Source organism: Mesocricetus auratus, unplaced genomic scaffold (genome assembly GCF_017639785.1).
Source record: "Mesocricetus auratus isolate SY011 unplaced genomic scaffold, BCM_Maur_2.0 Super-Scaffold_100015, whole genome shotgun sequence".
NCBI lineage: Eukaryota > Metazoa > Chordata > Mammalia > Rodentia > Cricetidae > Mesocricetus > Mesocricetus auratus.
In genome coordinates, this window is record NW_024429198.1 from 7,270,430 (window position 1) to 7,298,275 (window position 27,846).

Here is a 27,846-nt window from a genome sequence, read left to right on the forward strand (position 1 = left end):
ACAGACCTTAAAAATTATTTTATGAAGATGATAGAGACCCTCAAAGAGGAAACGAGGAAATCCCTTAAAGAAATAGAAGAAAAAACAAACAAAAAATACATGAAATGGAAGAAAATATGAACCAAAAAACTCAAGAAATAAATCTCTTAAAGAATCTAAAGAGTTCCAAGAAAAAACAACCAAACAAATGAAGGAAACAACTCAAACAGTTGAAGGACTGAAAGCTGAAATAGAAATAATAAAGAAAACACAGAACGAGGGGATGCTGGAAATAGAAAAGCTGGGTAACCAATCAGGAACAACAGATGCAAGTATAACCAATAGAATACAAGAGATGGAAGAGAGAATCTCAGGTGTTGAAGACTCATTAGAGGAGATACAGTCATCAACCTAAGAAAATCTCAAGTCCAACAAATTCCTAACACAAACTATCCAGGAAATTTGGGACACCATGAAGAAGCCAAACCTGAGAATAATAGGTATAGAAGAAGGTGAGGAAATACAGCTCAAAGGTACTCATCATAGAAGAAAACTTCCCTAACCTAAAGAAGGATATGCCTATGAAAATACAAGAATCTTACAGAACACCAAATAGGCTGGATGAGAAAAAGAAGTCCCCTTGCCACATAATAATCAAAACATCAAACCTACAGAATAAAGAGAAAATATTAAGAGCAGCTAAAGAAAAAGGCCAAGTAACATATAAAGGCAGACCTATCTGAATTACACCCGACTTCTCAATGGAAACTATGAAAGCCAGAAGATCTTGAACAGATGTCCTACAAATGCTAAGGGAAAAAGGATGCCAGCCCAGACTACTGTATCTAGCAAATCTTACAATTACCATAGATGGAGAAAACAAAATATTCCGTGACAAAGCCAGATTTAAACAATACATACCCTTGAGTCCAGCCCTACAGAAAGTGCTGGAAGGAAAACTTCAACCCAACCAAGATGACTACACTCACAAAGACATAGGCAATAGATAGTCCCACTTTATCAAACACCAAAAGAAAAAGGGAGGAAAACCTACACACAATAACACCACCACCAATAAATAAAAAACAAACAAGAATCAACAATCAATGGTCATTATATCCCTCAATGTCAACGGTCTCAACTTGCCTATAAAAAGACACAGACTAGCAGAATGGATACGAAGACAGAGCCAATCCTACAGCTGCATACAAGAAACACATCTCAACATCAAAGACAGGTGTTACCTCAGAATAAAGGGCTGGGAAAAGATTTTCCAATCAAATGGACCCAAGAAACAAGCTGGTGTAGCAATCCTAATATCTAACATATTAGACTTCAAATTAAAAATCAATCAAAAGAGATGAAGAAGGACATTCATGTTCATCAAAGGAAAAGTCCATCAAGATGAAGTCTCAATTCTGAACATCTATACCTCAAATAAAAAGTCACCCACATTTGTGAAAGAAACATTACTAAAGCTCAAATCGCACATAAAATCTCACACACTAGTAGGAGGAGACTACAACACTCAGCTCTCATCACTAGACAGGACCTCCAGACAGAAAATTAACACAGAAACAAAAGAACTAACAGAAGTTATGACCCAACTGGGTTTAATAGACATGTATAGAACATTCCATCCAAACACAAAAGGATTTACCTTCTTCTCACCACCTCATGGAACCTTCTCTAAAATTGGCCACATAATCGGAAACATAGCAAACCTCCACAGATACAAAAAAAATGGAATAACCCCCTGTACCTTATCAGGCAGCCATGCATTACAATTAGAATTCAACAATAACACAAATCGCAGAAATTCTACAAACTCATGGAAACTGAACAATGTACAATTGCACCATCCCTGGGTAAATGAAGAAATAAAAAAAGAAATAAAAGCTTCCTGGAATTCAATGAAAATGAAGACACAACATACCCAAACCTATGGGACACTCTGATAGCAGTGTTGAGAGAAAGTTCATAGCACTAACTGCCCACATGAAGAAACTGGAGAACTGTCACACTAGAGAATTAAGAGCACAACTGAATGCTCTATAACAAAAAGAAGCAAACTCACACAGGAAGAGTAGACGCCAGGAAATAATCAAATTGAGGGCTGAAATCAAGTAGAAACCAGGAAAACATTGCAAAGAATCAATGAAACAAAGAGTTGGTTCTTTGAGAAAATCAACAGGATAGACAAACTTTTGTCCAAAGTAACCAAAAGGCAGAAAGAGAGCACGCTAATTAACAAAATCAGAAATGAAAAGGGGGACATAACAACTGACACTGAGGAAATCCAGAGAATCATCAGGGCATACTTTGAAAACCTGTACTCCACAAAATTTGAAAACTTAAAGGAAATAGACAATGTTCTGGATCGATATCAATTGCCAAAACTAAATCAAGAACAGATAAACAATCTAAACAGACCTATAACCCTTAATGAAATAGAAGCAGTCATCAAAAGTCTCCCAACAAAAAACAGCCCAGGCCCAGATGACTTCGGTGCAGAATTCTACCAGAAATTCAAAGAAGAGCTAATTCCAATACTCCTCAAAATGTTCCACACTATAGAAGCAGGAGGTTCACTGCCAAACTCTTTTTATGAGGCTACAATTACCTTGGTGCCAAGCCACACAAAGACACAACTAAGAAAGAGAACTACAGACCAATTTCCCTCATGAATATTGCTGCAAAAATACTCAATAAAATAATAGCAAATCAAATCCAAAAATACATCAGAAAAATCATCCACCATGATCAAGTAGGCTTTATCCCAGGGATGCAGGGATGGTTCAACATACGAAAATCTATCAATGTAATCCACCATATAAACAAACTGCAAAGGAAAAACCACATGATCATCTCACTAGATGCTGAAAAAGCCTTTGACAAAATCCAGCACCCCTTCATGATAAAGGTCCTGGAGAGATCAGGGATAACAGGAACATACCTGAACATAATAAAAGCAATATACAGTAAACTAATAGCTAACATCAAACTAAATGGAGAGAAACTTAACACAATTCCTCTAAAATCAGGAACAAGACAAGGTTGTACACTCTCTCCATATCTCTTCAATATTGTACTTGAAGTTCTAGCTAGAGCAATAAGACAACAAAAGGAGATAAAAGAGATACAAATTGGAAAGGAAGAAGTCAAAATTTCACTATGTGCAGATGATACGATAGTTTACATAAGTGACCAGAAAAACTCTGCAAGGGAACTACTACAACTGATAAACACCTTCAGCAAAGTGGCAGGACACAAGGTTAACTAAAAAAAAATCAGTAGCCCTATTATATACAGATGATAGATTGGCTAAGAAAGAAATCAGAGAAACATCACCCTTTACAATAGCCATAAACAGCATCAAATATCTGGGGATAACATTAACCAAAGAAGTAAAAGACCTGTATATCAAGAACTTTGAGTCTCTAAAGAAAGAAATTAAAGAAGATACCAGAAAATGGAAAGATACTCCATGCACTTGGATTGGTAGGATTAACATAGTAAAAATGGCAATCTTGCCAAAAGCAATCTACAGATTCAGTGCAATCCCCATCAAAATACTGGCACAATTCTTTACAGACCTTGAAAGAACAATAATTAACTTTATATGGAAAAACAAAAGAACCAGGATACCCAAAACAACCCTGTATAATAAAGGGACTTCCGGAGGCATCACCATCCCTGACTTCAAGCTCTATTACTGAGCTATAATCCTGAAAACAGCTTGGTATTGGCACAAAAATAGACAGGTATTGACCATTGGAATCGAATTGAAAACCCTGATTTTAACCCACACACCTATGATCACTTGATTTTTGACAAAGAAGCTAAAATTATACAATGGAAAAAAGAAAGCATCTTCAACAAATGGTGCTGACATAACTGGATATTGGCATGCAGCAGACTGCAGATAGATCCATGCCTATTGCCATGGACAAAACTTAAGTCCAAATGGATCAAAGACCTCAACATAAATCCAGCCACACTGAAACTCCTAGAAGTGAAGGTGGGAGATACTCTTCAACGAATTGGTACAAGAGACCACTTCCTGAACATAACACAGACACTGACATGGACAATTAACAAATGGGACCTCCTGAAACTGAGAAGCTTCTGTAAGGCAAAGGACACAGTCAACAAGACAAAAAGGCAGCCCACAGAATGGGAAAAGATATTCACTAACCCCATATCTGACAGAGGGCTGATCTCCAAAATTTACAAAGAACTCAAGAATGAAGTCTCCAAAACACCAAAGGATCCCATTAAAAAGTGGGCTACAGAACTAAATAGAGAATTCTCAATAGAGAAGTCCAAAATGGCTGAGAGACTCTTGAGAAAGTACTCAACATTCTTAGTCATGAGGCAAATGCAAATCAAAACAACTCTCAGATACCATCTCACCCCTGTCAGAATGGCTAAAATCAAAAACACCAATGACAATTTATGCTGGAGATGATGTGGAGAGAGGGAACATTCCTCCACTGCTAGTGGGAATGCCAACTCATACAGTCACTTTGGAAATCAGTATGGAGATTCCTCAGGAAAATAGGAATCAGTCTACCACAAGACCCAGCAATTCCACTGTTAGGCATATATACAAAAGATGAAAATTCATACAACAAGGATGTTTGTTCCACTATGTTCATAGCAGCATTATTTGTAATAGCCAGAACCTGGAAGCAATCTAGATGCCTCTCAACTGAAGAGTGGATAGAGAAAGTATGGTACATTTACACAATGGAATACTATTCAGTGGAAAAAAAACCAATGGAATCTTGAAATTTGCAGGCAAATGGATGGCATTAGAAGAAACCATCCTGAGTGAGGTAACCCAGTTACAAAAAGACAAACAATGCATGTACTCACTCATATTTGGATTTTAGACACGGATCAGGAGAGTGCCAGCCTACAATTCCACTGACAGAGTTTGGGAAACAGAAAAGAACCTAAGAGAAAAATGCTAGGTACCCCAGAGAAGAGGAATGAGGCAAGATCTGCTGAACAGATTGGGAGCATGGTTGGGGGGGGAGTGAGATTGGGAAAAAGAGAGGGGGAAAAGAGGAGGAGAGAGGAGATCATGGGGGAGCAAGAAGCTTGAGTTGGGGGAAGAATAGGGGGAAAATAGAATGAGAAATACCATAATAAAGGGAGTCATTATAGGTCTGAAGAGAGATTTGGCACCAGTGAGACCTCTAGCGATCTACAAGGATGACACCAACTGGCAAACTAAGAAACAGTGGAGAGACTACCTTAAATGCCCATCCCCGATAATGAGCTTGATGACTACCTTATATGCCATTCTAGAACTTTCATCCAGTGACTGATGGAAGCAGAGGCAAACACCCACAGCTAAACACTGAGCTGAACCCCTGGAACCCAGTGGCAGAGAGGGAGGAGTGATGAGCAAATGGGAAAGAGTGGGCTGATGAAACCAGCAGAAACAACTGACCGGAACAAGGGGGAGCTCTTGGACCCCAGACTGACAGCTGGGAAGCCAGCATGAGACTGATCCAGACCCGCTGAATGTGGAAGTCTGTTAAGAGGCCTGGGTAACCTATGGGTCCCTGGGCAGTAGATCAGTATTTATCCCTGGCATACAAATGGACAATAACACCAAGAGGGATGCTCTCTCTGCCTGGACTCTTGGGGGAGGGCCTGGACCCTGCCCTGAATGAAATGACAGACTCTGGATATCCCCTATGTGAAAGGAACCAGGGATAGGGTGGGAGGCTGGGAGGGGGATGTGGGAGGAGGGGAAGGAGAGGGAGCTGGGATTGACATGTGAAGCAAGCTTTTTTCTAAAAAAAAAAAAAGTAATAAAAATAGGGGGGAACAGAACAGCAGGAAGATTTTTCTGGCCTTGAACCCCACTTCTGAGACACTGTTCTTTGTGAAGAGCATCATATAGCAATGCATGTAAACAACATTTTTTGAAGCATAGTTTACACAGCAACAAAAATAAAATTGAAAATTCAAAACAAACAGTGACAACTTGAAGTTCCTAATAGTTTCTGAATTAAACTGTGATACAGCCACAGAATATAATTTCATGCAGGTATGTAAAAAACCCAGACCTATACATGTTAACCTAAGATTTCTGCCCTCCTGCTAGCCTACTATGACCTGTAGTGATCCTGAGTTCAATTTCAATCACCTACAGTTTATAGGGAACCCCCCAAAAAAAACAGTTTATAAAAGTTCAGTTAGAAACATATCCATGCACTCCCAGCTCTTTGGGAGGAGGCTGAGGCAGGAAGATCACAGGTTCAAGATCTACCTGGATATAAGGTAAGTTCAAGACCAGCCTCTGCAAATTAATGAGAGTCTATCTCAAAGTAAAAAGAGGGCTGGGAAGTAGCTCACTGGTGCATATGTAGTATGCAAAATACCTTAGCTTCAACCCCATCCCACCCCTAGAAGGTGCTGGGAGGCTGAAAGAAATACTAGGCTGTCTATTCCAGTGGAGAATGGAGAGTGCTGGGCTTGTCATCAGACTGTCACAATGTGTAGGTTCCTACATTTTTGCAGCAACCTGCACTGCAAGTGATCTGATGGATGGGATCCTGATAACACCCTGCTAGCATTTCACAGACCTCCAAGAATGTTCCTGTGCTGGACTATTTTAAAGCGGAATGACAGTGTTCCTCCCCTTGGAATCTTGTCTTGACAGGCTTCACTGTTAACTGCTCTATACTATGGTGCAGCTTTGCTCCTGTGAAGTGCGCACAGGGGTTTATTCCTCCTTAGCATTTGCTTCTGTTCTCACAAACCAGACATCACCCCACCGAATCTGGACCCCCGACACTTCACTCTCCTTCATCCCTTCTCCATCAGAGGTGACAGGGACAGCCCCAATACCCTTGCCAGTCTCTTTGTTGCCTCTTGTATACTTCCCAATATTGGCTATGCCACATTGATATTCCACTAGAGGCTACTGAGAATGACCAGGGAAAGCCCTGTTGCAACTTACAAATGCGGTTCACTGATGTTGCTGAAGTCCATTACTCCTCTCCAGTGATGGGACAATGTGGTTCAAGTTAGTTCAAGCTAACCTTAAGGTAACTGATTGCTCCAACCTTGTTTAGTGCCTGCATCTAGCTGGATAGAGTGTAAGGCTGCCCTCTGCTGTCTGAAGGTAAACAATTTATTTATTATATTTTAGGGTTCAAACTTCACCAGAGTAAATACTGGGTATCAGAAGCCAGAGACAGACTCCTTAGTGTTGCTGTCGATACATAATGCACTTGTAGAAGTTGACAACTTCAAAAATCACTCCTTGGGAAACAAGTTTTACCAAAACCTCCAATAAACGACTTCCTGTTTCTGTAATACTCATACAGTCGATTGTGAATCTGATCTAAATTGAATCTCTTTTTCACTCAGCTTCTCATTCTTTTGTTCAGTCTGGTCATCCTGTTGGCCCTGCTGCTGCTTCTCCTCCACTGGTCCAGGCACCTCTCCTTTGGATACCTCTTGACTATCAGTCCATTCCTTCCGTTCTCCACAGCCCTGCGTTCCGGATTCTGCGGCCTCATGCCCCCTCCACACTCAATGCTCTGTCAACTATACCTAAGCAGTGAAAGTGTGTTGAGTTTTTTTCTCTTGCTAGATCAGCAAGGATCACATCCAGTGTGTTCACTGCCCAGACTAGTTCTATCATTAGAGCCTGAGTTCTCAGTGCAACCACGAGCACTTTTTGCTCTCTGGAAAATACACGTTGGTTTTGTTAAAGCTGTAGTCTGAACTGAGGGGCACAGAATACATACAATATAGAAAAAAAGACGTTGGTTCTTTTAGCTTGAGCGGTCAGAGGCAACTGAGAAGTTAATATAAAGGGGATAACTATTGAGGCAGGAGCAGATGAGCAATATCAATACTGTCTTATATGAAACAAAAATTGTAAACTTGTCATAACAGTTGCACACCACAAGATACAGTACACACATTTGACCAGCAGCAAAAGGCTCAGAGAAGTTATATTTGCCCAAGGTTGTTCAACCACAAGTTGCGGTTAGGATACCAACCCAACTTTTTCACTTCACAGATCATACCTGAGTCCATAAGTCCAACTGTTTTAATGTGGTTAGCTTTAAAAGGAGGAAGACATAATTCAAGGAGAGATAGTGGCACTGGTGTGAGCTACTTTTTTTCTTTTTCTTTTCTTTTTTTTTTTGGTTTTTGAAGACAAGGTTTCTCTGTATTGTTTTGAGCCTGTCCTGTCCTGGAACTCTCTGTAGACCAAGCTGGCCTTGAACTGAACTCACAAAGATCCATCCGCCTTTGCCAACCTTTAAGGAATTAGCATGAGCCACCAGCACATGGAGTGTGACAGTTGGAAAGTGTGCTTTCCAGATGCCCAAATAAGCTGAGAAAGACAGATCTGAAGGGAGATGTACTTCTTATTGAGGGCCTTGAGCTACACCTGTGCAGACAAATCAGGAGCAGCTTCGAGTAGAAATCCCCAGTAGGCAGTGGCTCAAATTCTCCCTACTTCAGACAGTTCTCTTCTTACACAGGACCTTGTAACTCTAGAACTGGAGAAGAGGCTAGGTACTTACACAATAGGTTAAGCAGGACATGCATGCAAAGAGAGTGTTGGGGAAAGGTCTGTAAATGATTGGCTGGCCATGGACATCATAAGAAGAGCCAGGGGCGGGAGATGTCAAGAGATGGAATTAAAAGACTAAACTTCTGTGAAATCCAAAAACAGGAGGATGTTCAGTCCTGGTAACTAAAAATGATCTCAAAAAGATGATAGGAAAATGGCCACCTTTGCTGAAACTGCATATGTAAGTTAGGGACCACTATTGGAAATCTGGCCACAATAATTTAGTCAAATGGTGATTTCTCTCACCCATTCCCTGGGCCTCCATCCAGAGTTTGGGATTCCATTCCAGTTTATCAGGTCTACCACATGACATAAGTGGTTTGTTTTCAGGATCTCACTGCTGCCCACATGAATCTCAAACATGTGGGGTCCTCCTGCCCTACACAGTAACCGGGACTACACATATCCATGTGCCACCGCACACAGCTGACCCCAGGTGCTCTACTGGTTAACTACATCAAAATGTGCTTTTCATTTTCACAGCCACTTTGAGATTGCAGAAGTCATTCAGAACGCTTTCTATGCAAAGTATAAGGCAGGGAAAGCACAAATTCCTCCCCTTTACCAAGTCCAACCCACACAGCAGGTAGTAAACTTGCAGACTTGACACTAGTCAGTCAAGCTTCTTATCTCTTTGGTGGGCAAGCTGCCACAGCAAATAACAAAATGGATGGAATTCTGTTATGGAGTCACACATGATATCTAAACTAATAAATACAAGTGTCCTTATTATATATTAGGATACTAAAATTGGTGGTTGCTGCTGGTTGATTTCAGCTCTATGAATAATCATTTCAAGTAAATGTTTAAAACCTGAGAACACATTAGAAATTAAATGTTCCATTAGTAAATGTGTATGTATTCTCTTGACAGAGAGAGCTAAAACTGCACCAACAGTGCATACATGCACAAGAAATAAAATTTTAAAAGGTCTACAAGGAGGCTTCTGCTTTCACTTAATTGGCCAGCTCTATCTCCAGAGTGTTTTTTGGCATACCAGCTCCTTCAATAAAATACAAATTAAGGAAGTTGATTGTCCAAAAGCAGTCTTGACATACCAGACTTGTAACTCAAAGTCACACATGAAAGTGAATCAGCAAATGCATTAAAAGGTCCAGAGACACTGAAATTAGTAAAACTGTTTGCCCAGAAGGCATTTACAACATGCAGTACTCTGGAAGTGTGGCTCAGTAGAAGAGCATGACCCAGCTTGCTGTAGGCAGTCATTCATCCTCAGTCCCGAAAACATGAACTTTCTAATCGATGGAATGAACAAATACAAATCAGTAAATGGATCAGAAGATGACATCACAGGATACAAAATCTGTTTTAAAGTTTTGACAACCCTACCAAAGCATAGCTCTTAAAGCCCTCAGGAGCGTCGGATAGGAAATTGCCAAAAAAACAAAGCCAAGACAGATGTCACCTCCTTTATTAGAGGATTAACCTATGTATGCTTCTCTTTGTTGGGTTTCAGATGCGACAAGATGACTTCTGAAAATGACTAAAATAAGAGGGAAATAATACATAATGATACAAGAATTTCCTTTGCTCCATAAATGACTTGCTGATAGAAAAATTTAAAAAGTATTCATCATAACAGAGAACCCACTTGACAAGGAACAGTCTTCCATAGGCAGCTTTCTTTGAAGACATGTCCCTAAGAGTTTGTACAACATTGTTTTAAGTCATTTAAAGGTCTCTATCCAAAAGGAAAACAAAAGTGTCATCTCAAAAGGAAATGTTTACCTTACCACTAACAAGCCAGCAGCCAGCTCCATCCCATTTGGGAATCAGAATGCTATGACCTGCCCTCCCAAACACTTGCACTTCCTGCTGGACACGGAGGCACACTGACCCCGGTGCTTCTACAGAAACACGAGGATAATGAGGTCTTGATATCTGCAGCAGTAAATTTTCACACCATAATTCAATCCTGGTTTTTCTTTAAGCACATTTTAAATTTTTTTAGTTTTTAATTGATTGAATTCATACAAAGTAACTGTTACATTAAAACATGCCCCCTGATTTTCCATTGCTGAGACATTTAATGAATAAAATAATTTTAATGGTTCCTTTACTGACCCCCATCTAACACATTCTTTACGACTTGTCCAAATCAAAAAGACTGACTCATGCGGACTGTAGAATTATTCCACATTCATTATAAACTCAAGTTTCCCAGGGCACTAGGTTATGGGATGGAGCACTGGTCTTCTTTAGGCTCAGCCAGTGCCGGCGATGTCCCTGTTAAAATTCCTCTTCCGCCTGCTTGCTGCGGGTTAGCTTGAGCTGCTGCAGTCGCGCCACAGTGTCCTCGACAGTTCTCTCCCCGTGGACCTTATTGTCCCTGGTGCGGATGTTCACAGTGCCACTGGCTTTCTCTTTTTCCCCAACAACTAGAGCGTAAGACACAAGGCTCTGTGAGACAGCAGAAATCACCTGACGGACTAAACGTAACTTAAGACACACTGAGATGGACAGATGACCAAGGCTTCTAAAATGTTGTAGTTACAAAAGGACCTAGATCAAGTACCAAAACTTCCGTCCTGAGCCACTTAATCCAGTGAACTTAACAACAACAAATGATATAGAGGCAATTCCATGAAGGTACACATTTGTAAACAACCCTTCGGCAATTTTTCACCCCTAAACTTCCTTGCTGTGCAAAGAGGACACTGAGTATTTAGAATCATGCTTTCAGGAACCTAGCAAGTGCAATCACTGGCCCAAATTTGTGGCCCAATTCCAGGACCACAAACAAAGTAAGAAAAACAAAAGAGGGAACCATGTGGTTTGAATGAGAATGGTCCTCATGGGTGCTCGCTTTCTTTCCCCCCCAACCCCCAGCTTTTGGGTCAGATATAACCTCTAAGCTACTGCCGTCCCCTGCCATGATAGTCATGAACTAAGCCCCTGAAACTGTAAGCAAGCCCCAATTAAATGCTTTCTTTTCTAAGATGCCCTGATCCTGGTGTCTCCTCACAGTAATAGAACAGTAGATACAACAGGAACCTAGGTCATTCATAACCAAGATCCATTGAGCTTTAAGTCTCCAGATTTCAGCGGCTTCTCCCATACGGTTAGCAACCTCCCCTTCTTACCCAGGATGAAGTTATACTGTGCTAACTGCGCATTTCTGATCTTCTTATTCAAGGTGCAGCCTGGATCCAGGTCAATGTCTGCCATGAATTTAGCATCATGGAATTGTTGCCGTACCTAGTAACAATTGAGAATCAGAATTATAGTTTATTATGTTACAAAATTTAAAGTATTTCATGAATTTAACTATGCATGTGTTAAAAATCAATGCTAATATAAATACTAAAACTGATAACACAAAATTATGCTTTGGGTTTACATTTTGAAAGTTAACAACCACATCTTTGGAATCAAAGATGTAACACAGTCACAGTGCTCCATATGCATGAGTTTGAACTTGAACAAAAAGGGACATTTTTCTCTAGTAAGATAAATAGTTTAGAAAACCCACAAAAATCAGTACTCAGAAAACCAAACCAATCAGCTTTTTTAAAGAAACAAAACATAAAGAAGCCCTTTACGATCACATCAAGTTCCTGATATGCCTGTAAAGGAAACAGCTGTGTGTCAGCCTGCACACAAAACTATCACACAATACAAGGAAAGCTCTGCTCATCAACTGACTTAATGTCCCCTTGTTTCTTAAATAGAGTTAAGATCTGGGTACACACCCAGGTGTGGTGGCGCACGCCTTTAATCCCAGCACTCGGGAGGCAGGTGGGTCTCTGAGTTTGAGGTCAGCCTGGTCTACAGAGAGAGTTCCAGGACAACCAGATGGCCAGAGCTACATAATAGAGAAACCTTATCTCATAAAAAACAAAAAAAATCAAGAGTTCAGAGTACAATTTTGATACTTGGAGATAAGATCACCATCTATTTTGATGCTAACAATACTGCTCACTGATCAACTTTTATTTAAAAAGTTCTCTCTTACTGTTATTGTTTGTTAGTCAGGCACACACATGGAGACCAGAGTGAAAAAGAGAAGATGCACTTTAGGTCAGATCCACAATGGACTGCATGTGTTCTTATGGAAACAGGAAGTCGTTTACCGAGGCTTCAGTAAAGCTTGCTTCCCAAGGACTTGGCTGTCTCCTTCCATCTTGATTTGAGTAGGACAACTTGTAGGAGTCAGTTCTCTTTTTTCTACCTTGGGGTTCCAGGGACTAGACTCAGGTCATTAAGCTAGGTGGCAGGTGTCCTTATTTGCTGAGCCACCTTGTTGGCCACTTGTACCTTGTTCTGAGACAGACAGGGTCTGGCTTGTTTCTGCCAGTCTGTGTCCTATAGACTACAAAGGCCTACGAGCTTGCAGGCAATTCTCCTGTCTCTGCCTTCCATCTCACTATGGGAGTGTTGGGATTACATATGTGCACATCCTGGCTTCTTTATGTGGGTTCCAAGGATCAAATTCATACTTAGGCTTGCTTAGCAAGTACTTTAACTTACTGAGTCATCTGCCACTGCTTCCCCACCCCTATTGTTTTTTTTTAAGAGCCTCATTCTATAGTCCAGGCTGAGTGCACTCCTGCTTCATCCACCCGGATGCTGGGATACAGGCTCACCACAACACCCAGGCTCATCACTGACTGATTGTTAATCATGTGTATGTCTCTAGCATGGAGCAACCAGTAAAGCAGAACAGACTGTTCTTTGAGGTGCAAAGTCCACAGGACTGTTCACACATTTGCTAGAGGGGCAAGACCCTGACCTGCCACAACAATAAAATAGAGGAATTTCAAGTCACTGAAAACATCTGCATTAACAAACGAATAACTCAGCAAATATCCGGCACCTCAGTGGGATATGTAATTCTAATGTAATAATACAGTTTAAGCTGTTTGCTAATTCATTTCTTTATAACACCAAATACTAAAATATACAAGTATACCTAAAACACTAAGTGAACACATGTGGTCAGGGAACCAATAAGACAAAGCTCCAAAGTATAACATCCAGGCCTATCAGACATGGAAAAGTTACACTCTTTGATACAATAAGCACTTCACCTGACAAGGATATATGGCTTATCAACCCGAAAGCTTAAAAGCACAGTTACCAGGATGGGTGTTGTGGCACATGCTGGCAACCCCAACTATTCAGGGGACTAAGACAGAAAACTGAGTCCAGAGCCATCATGGACTCTACAATAAGATTCCCATTGCAAAAAGCCTAAAACCAGATTCAAATGTAAAGCAAACTCCTACTTAAGGATTACCTTTTGGGCATATTCATCACATGTTGGGCCCACTGGAACTACCATCACCTGGCGAGGCGAGAGCCAGAAAGGCCTGCGGCAGAAGTGACAACAGTGAGTGTGGGCTTGGGCACATTCAAGAAGGAAAGACTGCTTAACTTGGAGTATCTTTTCCTGAAAGCAGTACAAGTTACTTTCAGGCCTTTACAACTTGGCTTTGAAAAGAAAAACTATTAAAGACAAGGGAAGAAGGAAACTAGCCCTAAGTATGTAAGATCTGTACTGCTCAGTGGATGGTAAAACACACTGAGATGGCAGGAATGGGCCTCATCTCCTGTACCAAAGCTGACAGCCACAGTACCTGGTTGGTTGCCTCGAGCATTGAGGCTGAAGCAGTAATAAATTCTACACTAAATGTGCCCCCCCCCCTTCCGTGTATCCTGAGTTCAGGTTAAAGAATGAGCTCACCAGAGAATGTGTGCCAGGGACCTGTTTGATTTTGTGACCTTTAACTGAAACAGGATTACTTCGTTGACAAGTATGAAAATGTGACATCTGAAGTAACCACATCTAATTACCAAAAATGACAGTAATACATAACTTTCCAAAAGTTTTAGCCCTATACTCTTCCTGTGAAAGACTCTATCACGGGTGCTTCTAAGCCTGGCCTCCTTTTGACTGCACTTCAGGGTTAGATGGAGCCACTGGCAAGTGGCTCGGCCTGTTTTGCTTACTTCTTTTTCAATGAAAAACTGCTTGGCTTCTTAAGGGTGGCAAAACGTTGCTTATTCTCATCAGCAAAACTGAACAAGATAATCCAAAAGCCTATCCATTAATTCAGGTGAAAAAAATCACAAAGCCAGGAGAGCAATCAAAAACAAAGTATGTACTGAGGTCGTCTGTAAGAACAGCCAGTGCTCTAACTGCTAAGCCATCTCTCCAGCCTTATGTAGCATTCAGACAAATCAAGTCTGAAGATTAAAAAATAATTACTAATAAATCCTGAGAATTTACACGGGTCTCACTCTGAACTACCACACTTCTAACCCCAACAGGTACTAATACTAAAATAGTGGGTCAGAGTTCAACGCCTTTTAGTGAACACTTGTCATGGACCTCCCTTCCTATTTCACAAGCACAAGGCATTCCTTTAGACAATTTAACAGGAAGGAAAACACAGAAGGACCTTACCACTTGCCCCCATAGTTTTCCGTGAGGATGGCAATCATTCTCTCCACCGACCCCAGGATGGCTCGGTGAACAATCACGGGCCTCTTCTTGTCATCACCATCATGGCTACAGAAAAGAGCAATTTGTGTTATCTTAATATATATGTTGTCCTACATACGGCCTGAAGCTCAGAGCAGACACCAGAAACTCACCTTACGTAAGAAAGATTAAACCTGATGGGCAACTGAAAATCCAGCTGGATGGTCGCACACTGGTGGTAGCGGCCGATGGCATCTTTTATCTGTATGTCAATCTGAAAAGCAAACAGAATTATGATGAGATGCTCTTAGTTTTCTTTGCTTCCCCAATTTAAAGTGATGTTTCTTTACCCATAACTGAAATCCACATTACCCGAATATTCTGGAGGACTGACCTTTGGACCATAGAAAGCGCCATCACCAGGATTCAGTTCCCACTTCTCACCAAACTCATTCAAACTGTTTTCAAGTTGCTACAGATAAAGCAGAAGCAATTTGAAATTTTATTCCTCTGCACCATTCCTTCTACCTGCCTAAAAGTCTCCTGGGTGTTTTCTTGAGTCCTACTGTCTGTGGTGTATTTGTGTGGGGCATCCTCCAAAACAAACCAAAGCCCCCCATTTAGAGTCAGCTTAGTAATTGATGGAGTATGAAAACACCCAGTCAATGCTGAGGCATACATAAAATCATCAGCCCACTGAAACACCGGAAATACTGCCATTTTCTTTTGCTTGTAGCCACTTAAGAAGACTTCCCGGAACTGTGTGAGTGAGTTCTCAAGCACACTAAAAACATCACTTACTTTCTCAGCTTGGTTCCATATTTCAATATCTCCAAGGAATTTTTCTGGGCGAGTAGAAAGATTCAATTTAAACGAAAATCCGAAGACATTATATACTGTGCGAAGAAAATCCAAGCAACCTTTGATTTCACCCTCAATCTTAAGAAAGGAAAAAAAAGTGTTATTTTTCCCACTTTTAAACACGTCTGTTAGAGGATTTTGCCCCACAGGACACAGACCTGCTCCATGGCACAGAATATGTGTGCGTCATCCTGCTGGAATCTTCGAACCCGAGTGAGTCCCGTGAGAGCCCCAGAGAGCTCATTTCTATGAAGCACACCAAAATCGGCCAACCGCAGAGGCAGCTCTCGCCAGGACCTTGGCCGGTGGTCAAACATAAGGCTGAAGGAGAAAGCAAAGCAACACAAAACACATGAGTAGTAGTACTTAACTGCTCAAGGGTAAAGGTCCTGTGTCAGAGTGCTTGACTAGCACTTGTGAGGCATTTCACAAGTAACAACAAAAACAGAACATTTTAAAATTCACGAGAAAGAACTCTTCCTCAAATATTATTTAGTAGCATGAAAGGCTGTCAAAAACACACTGATTTAAGTTTGCCACAAGCAACATTATTCTCAAGTCCCAAGCTTGAAGCAACAGAAGCACTTGCATGATATAATGACAAGTGAGTTACAATGCAATTAACTGTGGCTAAGAGAGAATAAAGCAATGTATTCCCAAGGTTTTAAGCCAAATCCTCATGCTCAGCATTTCCACTAATATGAAGACGACATTCAATTAATGGGAAGATTTAATGAAAGGCTCATAATGAAGAAATATTTTTAGCTGCATACAAATTACTTCTAGCACTGGAAACTAGTATCACACTTGCTCTAGTCAGGCCCAAAGTGTATCAGAGACCGAATGCTGTGAAGTGACCTGAGCTGTTTCCCTGATGGGTACCACCCCGTTTCTTAAAGGTGTTTCCCTTTCGGCACCTCTGCCTGGATCACCTGCCTCCGGAGCTGCACACATGAACAAACTGTACATCTGCATCACTCTTGGGCCTCCCAGAGGTTACTTTCTGTCCACCTTTCACAATTCGGGGCAGAGGCACTGGGAAGGATTGATTTCCCAAGGGCATTAACTCATCAGCAGTGGGTTCTGCTAAAACACATTTCCTTCCAAAGAAGGAAGAAAAGGTAGGAATAGTGGTCCTTTGCTATGCCCCACATTTAAGCCCACTTTCAGTACACTTTGCCTGTTTGCTATAAGCCCAGGACCAGTCCTGGTTGACTATAAAGCTAATCAGCATGAAAGCTATTATGACAACAATGCGCATTTTAGTCTATTCTGATGGCTAAGGTTCCAGTTATTAGCATATGAAGTGGGTCTCACCATGACACTTTCACTGTAGACAGCATTACACTTCCTCCTCCTCCTCTCTACCCTCACCTGTCTCCCTCTGAGACCAGTTTTCCTTTCTGCTTTCAAGGCATAGATATTCTATTACCCTTGTGTTCTGCCCTGCTCCTTAGACCTTCCTTCTCTTAGTCTCTGTTCTACACTGATATCTCTGTCAAAGGAGCTAAAGAAATCTAGAACAGGAAAATCTTTAAGAGCAATGCAAAGCTACAGGGCTGGATAGATGGTTCAAGGGTTAAGAGCCCACTCCTCTTCCAGAAGACTTGGGTTCAGTTCCTAGCACCCATATGGGTCGGCTCACAACCACATAACTTCAGCGGCTCCAACACCTTCACCTGAACTCTGCAGGATCCCACAGACGTGCCATATACTCAACACTGATACATACAGGTAAGCTTAATGAAAAGAAAGAAAAACACAAGGCTGCTTGATACCAGTGTCCTGGGCAGTTCATGGGCTTAAGGGCGAACTGTTCCTTCTCCACCTCAAAGGAGAACATGTTCTCACTGTAGTGCTGCCAGTGGCCAGAGGTCATCCACAGCCGGCTATTGAAGATGTTAGGAGTGACGACCTCCTGGAACCCTCTTTTCCTATATTCACTCTGTGAGCAGAACACACATACAGGGAAGTCAGTGCTCACCTCTGTGGAGGGAGAGGAATCACAGAGCAATTTGACACTACCCAGGCACACACATCATGACTCAGAAACTCCGTCTGTAGGTGGTGCACCAAAGAGGAAGCAGGGAGGCGCACGCAAGCTCCCAGAAGTAATGCTACCATGGCAGGGCTGGCGGTGCAGAGACACAGAACATGTATCACTGTAGTAAGTGCATAAGCTACCGTGATAGGACAGGCGTTCCACAGTAGGCGCGGAAGAATACAATATGCAGTGAGTATACACAACAAGACCATACATGTGAACCGAGGCACACGCAAGCACAAGTAAATGCTAAACGTACTTATATGTGGAGATGTAAAACACATGGATAAGGAGCCACACCAACTGTATAACCCTCAAAGAGGTCTTTCTTAAAAATAAAACACTACATACTACCTTTTTTTTTCTTTTTTACAAAAACTGTGAATAAATATAGCCCAATGCAAATATGTTAAATTGGGTGGCAAGTAAACCTAACTGTTTTCTTTACATATATGCCTGAAATAGTTCATAATTGAAAAAGAAAACACAAATGCTTCAAGAGACACAACACAGTCCCAGGTGAAAGGCTACTGACCCTTCACACACAGCAGCAGCTACTCTCTGCCTGTTTCCATGAACAAAACCACACATTAGAATGACTCTAAAAAATTTATTCATGCGCATGAGTGTGTGTCTATGTGAATTTGTGCCACCTGGGGGTAAGAACCCACAGGAACCAGAAGAGGGCATTATATCCTCTGGAGCTGTGAGCTGCATGGCTGAAAGCTGCTTGACTCAAAACTCAGGCCTCCTGGTAGAGCAGCAATTACTCTGAACCACTGAGCCATCTGTGCAGTCCCAACTTTTTACAAACTTCTTACGTGTGTATATGTACGTGTGTTATTTGAGTGGAGGCTATATGTATGCAGGTGCCTGCTGAGGCCAGCAGAGGGTGTCAGATCCTTTGGAGCTTGAGTGAGACACTTGAGTGGGTCCTGGGGAACCGAACTTGGCTCCTCTGGGAGAGCAGCAATCACTCGTAACCACCGAGCATCTTTGTTTTAAAAGAAACATTTATATTTCTTTTCCCCTCTAGTAGAGATTTATCTTTCTTTTAGCAAATCCTAGCTAATAAAATCATCATCTATCTTAACTCTTCAGAAGACAGTAACAAATAAAGCTTACCCTGATAAATTCCATAAGTGTATTATAAATGTAGGTTCCTTTGGGCAGGAAAAAGCAACTTCCAGGGCTGAGTTCATGGAAGAAATACAGCTCTTGGTCCTGGATAAAAGAGCAAAACATTGTTTATAAATGTATAAATGATTGGTGTCCCAAATTTCAACTGTGCCAATAGTAAAGAAAACATGCCATTGTTTCTTGGGTACAACTTAGTGGTATAGAATTGCAAATGATTAACAATTTAGCACAAATCTGTCACCTCTCTGACAGTCAGTAGTCCAGTAAGGGTTAGGAAACAGTAGCATGCAATAGAAATTCCCAGAGCTCTGAGATCTGGGTTTTGTTATTTGTTGTTTTGCTCTTTGCTTGCATATGAGCTGCAGGAAAGAGAAAGGGAAAACACCCTGATAATGAAAGACAGGGAGATGGAACCTGCCAATCACTGCCTGCTTTCCCATTGCAGTCATTTATTTCCAGCAGCTAAGCCCTCTAGCAGTAAACTTCATTTTACAGAGGAAAAAAGTTTAAAGAATTAAATGTAACTCCAACATGAGGCCAGCGGCAACTAGAGTAAAGAAAAAGAGCGCAGAAGCCACTGGTGACTGCCATACTTCTGGAGAAACAGGGAGACTGACCACTCAGATTCAACTCGGCAGTGTCACAAGTAGCCCATGAGATGGGTCTCCAAAGTCTAGTTCTGCCAGCTCTGAAATGGTGTTTACGGGAAGCTGTGGTCAGTAGCCCTGTTCTCGGTAACAGTAACTGAGATGGACTCTGAAGGTTTCAGAAGGATAGACACGATGGGCTCCCAGACTAAGGAGCCTGAAGCCTGAGCTCCTCTTCCAAAGAAACTTAGCGCTGGGCAGGCTCACAAATGAATTGGAGGAAAACTCAAACTAGATACATCACTGTTCTTTAACGTACCCTCCCAATCTTCCTATGATCTCGGTTTCTGGCTTCCTCTTGGAACTTCTCCCACTCTTTCAGCAGTTTGGGGTCGGGGAATGAAATGCCATAAATCCTCTGGAGGGTTTCCATGTCCGCCTTGCCTTCCCAGTAAGTGGAAGAATTCTAAGAGCAAGGACAAAAATGACACAACACTTAGAGTGTATTATTCCTCACAATCATCTTAAAAAGCAAATCCATACTAATTTCTTTGACAAGGAAACTACATATAACACACACATTACTAAGACACGTCTCCCACTGTTTTGAGGTCTACCCCAAGTGGGTGGACTCATTCCACAGCACAGAATTCTCTGCTTGCCTTCCTCAGGAAGGTTCTCTCCCCAGATCACAATCCCATGAGCACAGGGCTCCTCCCGCAAAATCACGACACCAAATGGAAAGGAACCCATAAACACTACAAGGCACCTGGAATGGATGTGGTTATTCTCAGGGCTCAGAGAACACACATAATTACAGCATTTCTAAGTCAGCATAAAACTGACAGGATTAGTTCTATGAAAAAAAGCAACTGGAGTGATCATTAGTCAAACTCCAACACCGAGTCTCAAAGCTTTTGAAGTCACGATGGGCTGTGACTGCCGACTGCCAGATTCTGTGACTCCTCCAAACCCCTGTCCCCTTATGCTAGCCTGGTAATAAATACTGGGGCACAGAAGACACATACACCAGTCACTATACAGCACTAAAAACAAAACCTGTGACCCTCCGTCTAATGAACTGAAACAAATTGTTAGAAAGGAGAAATCAATGGAAACTGAGTCATAAGTACTGCCAACAATTCACAGCACGCTTTACCTTGTGTATTTTTAGAGTCTTAATCTTGCCAGTGTGTCTGACATGAGGACCCCGGCAGAGGTCTATCAAAGGGCCACATCTAAAGAGCAAATAAAAGGAATTTCAGCAAAGGCAAATTAACAAATGAGCTGCATTCAACAGCATTCAAAATTCTCACCTATAGACAGTTGTGGTTGGAGTATTCACTTTTTCATTCAGTATCCGGCACTTGAACTTGTTGTACTGAAAATGAGAAATAAGACATCGCATTGGCCTCTCCTGTTTATCTCTAAACGTGCACCTGGAAGAACACTTTTAAGAGCATGCTCGTGTTTCGTGATTTGAAGACACTTCCGTTTCTCTACAGGAAACTCTGATGCAATACTTCAATGACTGGCTAATAAAGTCAAACTGGTTATGCTCAGATTACCTTAAACATTTCTAGTAGCGTCTCCTTTTTCACTTCCAATCTTTCGAAAGTTTGTTTCTCTTTAATGATTTTCTTACACAAAGTTTCCAGAGAAGAGAAATCATTGCTGGACACACCCCTGAAGGAGAAAACACAATCTTTCCATATTCCATTTAAATCAGTGAAGGGATTTTTTTCTCTCAACTACTTTGAAATAGGGCCTTGCATCGTACATTAGGATTTAACATTAGATTTTTCATAAATTAAATTTGTAGGTTCACAAACTTATGCTTCTGCCATGTGGAGAATTTTCTCACCAGTAACAAACCCCAAACTCCATCACAGCATAAAGGAAAAGGAGAGCCCGATTCATTTCCCAACAAGCCTCTGGGCACAATCCCAGAGATTTCACTACACATACTTCTCAATATTTCAACTTTTGTCAGTAACCGTAACCAGCAGCTTTATACTGTGAGCTGTAGATTGTCTCCTTCACTGACAATACTTTAAAGTTCCATGCACACCCACGGCCACTCAGATTTCCCCTTCATCCAGTGTCTTAACTTACCCTTCTTCAAGGTACATATCGTAATAGAACCCATTTTCTATTGGTGGGCCGTAACATAAACATCCACCATAGACTCTTTCCATGGCCTCGCCCATTATGTGGGCACTGGAGTGCCAATATACCTGAGAATGTAAGGAAACATGAGATGGCTTTAGTCTTGGCAGATACATGACGAGTTACTGTTTGAAAGACACAGACAGGATACACCCAAAGCAATGTCTTCAAGATTTACAACCAAAGCCACAAATAGTGAGAGATGTCCATAAACAACTGCGGCCTCCAGGTTACAGCTGAAAACCACCGAGCCACCTATCAGCACAGTGAGACAAAACTCATTTCCAGCCTTTCCTGTACACTAGCAGACACTGGAGAGACACTTACTGCCTGTGCTTCCTCATCCTCAAACTTGAGAAGCTCCAAAGTGCAATCCGTCTCCAGCGGGCGGTCCAGGTCCCAAACAACTTTGTTCACTTTAGCGACAACGGTGTTGTCAGCCAGGCCTTGACTTAAAATGTAAGAGGAAAAAGTTGGTACCTGGCAAGGCTTGATGAAGGCTAGTTATTAAAAACGACTGCTTTGAGAAGTGAATGATTAAAAACAGAGGTGCCACATTTAGCATTTGCTTCCCAAGAGTCCCCAGGTGATGTATGCATTAAAATACAACACAGTGCACCCAAGCCATGCACCTTCAGAAATTAACACTAAGTCTGGACTATAAAGTTCCACATCACCTTAATTTTCAAAGATCTCAAGTAAATTAAACACCTTGAGCAGAAACATAAGAGTATTATCAGGATATACCTGGCAAAAATAAATGAACATTTAGTTACATTATAACCATAGAAGGTCAAAGGAGGTGTAGTGCTTACCTAATTCCACATGCAATCTGATATGGTGTGGTTTTCCAGGACTCTGCGTCCACCTGTTTGCCATCGGGCAGAGTGACTTTAATTGGCTTGCTATCCTTTGCTGCCTTTTCAGCCAGGATAGAATCATGCTCTGCTTTTAGCTTATTATACATATCAAGGCGTGTGTTAATATATTCAGGCCAAGGATTCAACTGTAAATGGACAAACAAAGCTATAAGTAATTAACAATACTTGCTTTAAGAAACAATAATAGTATATAATACAAAAATCCATGATGACAAATTCAGACTGGCTCACAGATCACAATAAACACTGGCATTACTAGTCCTAAGTAAGGGTAGGTGAAGAAAATAGGTGACTGAGTTTTATTCAAAAATAAAAAAAAACATAAAAAATAAACAGCTGAGCTGCCAACATCTTGAACTGATAAACAATTACCATTTTATAATTTACAGTTTGTTCCGGTGACTTTTTTCTCTTAAGATGCCCTCCTAAGGCTTTCCTTCTTTGCTTCTAGAGACAGGTCTCAAGGATGACATTGAACTCAAGATCTTCCTAACACCTAGAGGGCTAGGATTAAATGTGTATTATATGCCTGGCTTATGTGTTCCTTGGGACCAAAACCTAGGTTTCTTGCATGCTCAACAAGCACTCTACCAATAGTTGCATGCCTGGCATGGTCGGACTCAAGACCTTTTCTAACTAAATGATTGTAAATTCATCTATGAGCAATACTGCACGGATACACAATGAAGTACCTTATGGTTAGAACCCTAATCAGGGGCACTCTGTGCAGCTGGTTGGATTTTAGGCCAACCAAAACTTTATCTGACTTGGAGGATAATACTAAAGAAAACTAATTTATCCAATTCAGAGATGCCATGGTCATCTTTCTCAGGTTATTTAAAATAGCACACACCACCATTGCCCATATACTCAATATAATTAGCTAGAATATTTAATGTAAACACCACTGACAAAGAAAAAGATTGCAATCAAAAAAAAATCTGACTTCTATTGCTCAAGCAAGTAGTAAAGGTGATAATTCTACCTCCAAATGATAGCAAGATAGATCATTCTCCCTAGTACCTACCCCCACCACCTCTTTGGAGATCTCAAGCATACTATGTAGCCTCCTCCAGCCTTGAACTCATGATCCTCCTGCTTCAACCCTACCCACAAGGCTAGGATTACAGGTTCAAGGCATGATGCCCTGGTAGTAACATGGTCATTAACAGCAATAAAGAAATGGCTTGCTTTTACTATGACTTTCTACATGTGTGCATATATAGAAATTGCCAAGCCTGACTGCACACGCCTACAATCCCACCAGATTATCATGGGACTCCATAACTACAAATGAAAAACCACTGAACTAACAATGGCCATAGCCCATCACTGCACAAAGATGAAACCAACCTCAGCCTATCCAATGTGTATTTGATTATCCCTTCCCACGAACCCTCCATGTCTTACTACAGTCTATTTCTGTATCTACTTGGCATTTTATAAGCACAATAACTTAGTTAAATTTACACAATATTAACTGAGCAAGTGCACCATGCCACACCCTGGAAATGCAGATGGGTAAAGCCTGTATGTCCCTAGAAGGTCACCATGACCAGTTTGCAAATGATGGGAGCACAGAGAAGGCAAGGTGGTGAACACATCACTGCCCACCCTTTATTTGTAAAGATAATCTAAAACACAGAATAATCACATATCCATCTAAAATTCTCAGAAGAGTCATTGGACTACTTGTTTTCTATTACTAAGCCATGTTTCAATCTGTAACAGGGCAATACACACAATTTCACCCAAAGTATAACAAGGAAATTAAGGGGCATGCGTATTACTCTTTACTTGCAAATCTTAAGATTCACTATCAACAACTCTTCCCACAGACACTGGTGTAAAATGAGCAGGGATTGGCTGAACACAGGCAACTCCGTCCTATGTCACCTGTAAAGCCATTTTGTAAACAGAAATGGTTCTAAAGTTAGCAACTCGGCATTATACAAACAGGGTTTGTGTTTTGTTTTTCTAAAACAGGGTCTCACTATGTATCCTAGGTTGGTCTTCAACTCGGCATTCTCCTCTGGTTCCGAAACACTGGGAACTAAGGGTGTGTATCACTATTCCAGCTTTATAACCAGCTCTTTAAAGTCCATTGGTGGCGTCACTTCAAAAAAGCTTAGTGCTTTGTGCTCCTATAGCTTTCCAAGGTTCCCAATAAAACTACAATGACTAAATGCAAAATGCAAGGCACAGTTTATAGCAGTTCAAGTTCAAAACCACAGAACAACACGCATAAAACACCTCCTCAAGCACCAGGAACCAACTGCATTCTGGGATGGCTTTGAACTGCCAGTTTTGTGGCACTGAGCCCAGCTACTGAATAATTTTCTGGATATAAGTAAACCAGACCCCAGAAGCAGCAGATCCAAGCAATAAGAAAGGAATCAAGGGACTGGATTCTGTTTGGCTCTTTATGTACTTGTAGGAACCTAACACTAAGCTCTTACCCCTTTCACACCTCACTTAAAGAAATAGAAAGTCAGCATTCAGTCTTGGCAGCCTAGTGATTTCCCTATGCTTTTGATCTCTCATGTTTCTATCTAAATCCACTGTGAGCTCATCTAACAATGATGCACTTGTCCCTCTGCACTGTCATGTCCTTGCAACCTTTTTCCCTCTCAGGCTCTTTCCTAACTCTTCGTTTTCCACCTAGTGTGACCTTACTGCCTTCAGTGACCATAGGAATCCTTACACAGGGGCTAACTGCCTACAGTGACCATAGGAATCCTTACAAAGGGGCTACCTGCCTTCAGTGACCATAGGAATCCTTACACAGGGGCTACCTGCCTTCAGTGACCATAGGAATCCTTACACAGGGGCTACCTGCCTTCAGTGACCATAGGAATCCTTACACAGGGGCTACCAAGCGAACATCTGCACTGTATCCTCAGCACCCAGAATGCAGAAGGACAGTCTACAAGCTGCCCTCTGGCTCCCACATGTGCCGAATGGGTACAAGCACAGTCTTTCCCCCTCCTTCCCTCCCGCCTTAGAGACCCCACAGTGGGAGCTTGTTTTACCTCCGCTCGGCCTCCATCTCCACCTCCATCCTTCTTCTTCTTGCCTCCTTCCTTTCGCTTCTCCTCACTGGCATCCACCTAAAAAAGCAAAAGAGAAGTTCTCATATTTCAACCTAATCTGACATTTTCCCCGAAACTGCAGCTACGAAAGCCATTAGCTAAATAAAACAAAAATTGAAAAGGACAATCTTATTCTGAAAGACTGGAAATTCCACCACTGGTACAAACAATTTAGACAACTTGTAATAAAAACAAGCCCTAAAAAGTAGAAGGCCACTTATGGATGTACACTTCCCCAAAGTTTCTGTAACTTTCCCTTTAGACTTGGACCTGTAGTAAATGCAAAGCAACAAGAAATTATACACCTTGGTCAACATGAGTTATTGCAGGGGCGGGGGAGTATACTACCTACCTACCTATTCAGCCCACAGGCAGCTCCAGGGAGCCTAAGTGGGCTGTGTGATCACTCATCAGTTCACTTCTAGGCTCCGTTTTCCCTCTTGTGAACTGGGCGTAACTATGTTACTTCAGACGGCCTTGTTGTGAAGATTAAGAGTGAAAGGAATAAAAGGTTTGGCCTGTGGAGCTGGAGATGTAGCTCAGTGACAAGAGAACTTTTGGGTTAGATCTGTACCCCACCAAGTAAGCTTTCCAAAATTTAAGACACCTGATTATTATGGAGGCAATAATACCACATTTTACTTTCAAGTAATTTTATTCACAAAATCTCTATCTAACGTTTTCCTACAAGCCTGCTCAGGGAGTGATTATCTTGGCTAACTCCTAGCCTCATGCAAACCTTAAGAATCCAGGGGACTCTGAAGTAACAGGAGTGGGTTTAAGAGTAGGATTTAAGGACAGTCCTGAAGGGAGCGAAAGGGTAAAAGAAACAACATCTACATGTAGTTATCACTCATCACCTTAGATCTGTAGTTTAGAATGCACACATAAACATTTTATGTCCTGGATGGAAAGTCCTCTTGCCGAAGACCTTAGGGATGTTCACCTGGACTACTCAAACAGCCTGTGTCATAGGGCCTCCCCTCTCCTTAAACCCCAATGCCAGGTCAGTTTTGACAACACAGTTCATATACAGCACTTCACTGATTAAAACCCTGCATGTAGAGACCACTGATATCCTCGATCTCTATTTCCCGTGTCTCTCCTGCATCTTCCAATACAGCTGAGACACAACTCACCCTCTGTACCTGGACAGCCCTGTCCCGCCTGCTTCCCCTGACCTCAATTTTCCAAATACAGTGAAACAGTCTGGCCATACCAAGTTCGATGCTTCCTCTGTAACGCAACTGAGATGATCACACAGAACTTGGATTTTCCAGTCTTGTACTCTATGCCCCCACCCACCCACAAAGTCAGAGAATCGATCTTACTCGTCTTGCCACCTGCGCTGTCCGGTTAAATGCCAGGGCAAACAAATTCTCAGAACATTTGTTGGCTTTAACGGGGACATGTGTGAAGTTATCTGTTATCTAGGACGCCTCCAGCACCCAGCCTAATTTCCAAGCAGTCTGTCAAATGGAGCCATCTAACCTACACCATTTACTTATCATAAAGCACCCAGTCTTGGGTCAAACTGGATCTGGTCTCGGGGACTGTCATTTTCCCTCCTAAACTAGGGCTTTCTGCTCCACAAAAGTTCAGGACTTTAAAAGTTCTGCAATGTTCTTTCCGCCTACTTTAGGGATACAAATGTGTGGGAGTCCAAGCCCCCCACGGTTACTGTCTAGCTCTGAGCAAGCTGCTCAGTCTCAGTTCGCAGGACCCGGGATGAGGACGACTCCCGACCACCCCTGCCCGCTGAGGCTCCCCAACGCCGGCAGGACCCTGCTGCTATCCACTCCCGCCCGGCACCAGAGCACGTCCAGCCTCCGCGCCTGCTCACCGGCTTCTCGCCGTCCATCTTCCCCGAAGGGCTGCTGACCTTCTCCTCCGACATGGGAGGACCGCTGAGAGACAGACAAAACCCGAGAGCTACCCTAAAGAAGACCCTAAGGCGGCGGCGAGGACCGGCAATTCCACACTGCGCGTGCGCCACGTGGCCTAGCCGGAACCAGCTGATGC

The 27,846-nt window shown here is 41.9% G+C and overlaps 1 protein-coding gene across 1 annotated transcript; it reads right to left on the bottom strand.

The window, feature by feature from the left end:
- Nucleotides 1-10,018: 10,018 nt before the first annotated feature.
- Tars1 (threonyl-tRNA synthetase 1) lies at nt 10,019-27,837 on the bottom strand. The gene is made up of 19 exons (XM_040757618.1): nt 27,668-27,837; nt 25,765-25,842; nt 22,667-22,857; nt 22,179-22,302; nt 21,798-21,919; nt 21,251-21,368; nt 20,999-21,063; nt 20,842-20,920; nt 20,002-20,148; nt 19,081-19,179; nt 17,690-17,856; nt 16,070-16,232; nt 15,852-15,989; nt 15,445-15,522; nt 15,224-15,324; nt 15,033-15,137; nt 13,863-13,935; nt 11,707-11,821; nt 10,019-11,001 (listed from the first exon to the last, which is right to left on the bottom strand). Exons 1-19 carry the CDS (start codon nt 27,719-27,721, stop codon nt 10,853-10,855), a joined length of 2,166 nt encoding a protein of 721 aa, XP_040613552.1. The 5' UTR covers nt 27,722-27,837; the 3' UTR covers nt 10,019-10,852.
- Nucleotides 27,838-27,846: the final 9 nt, after the last annotated feature.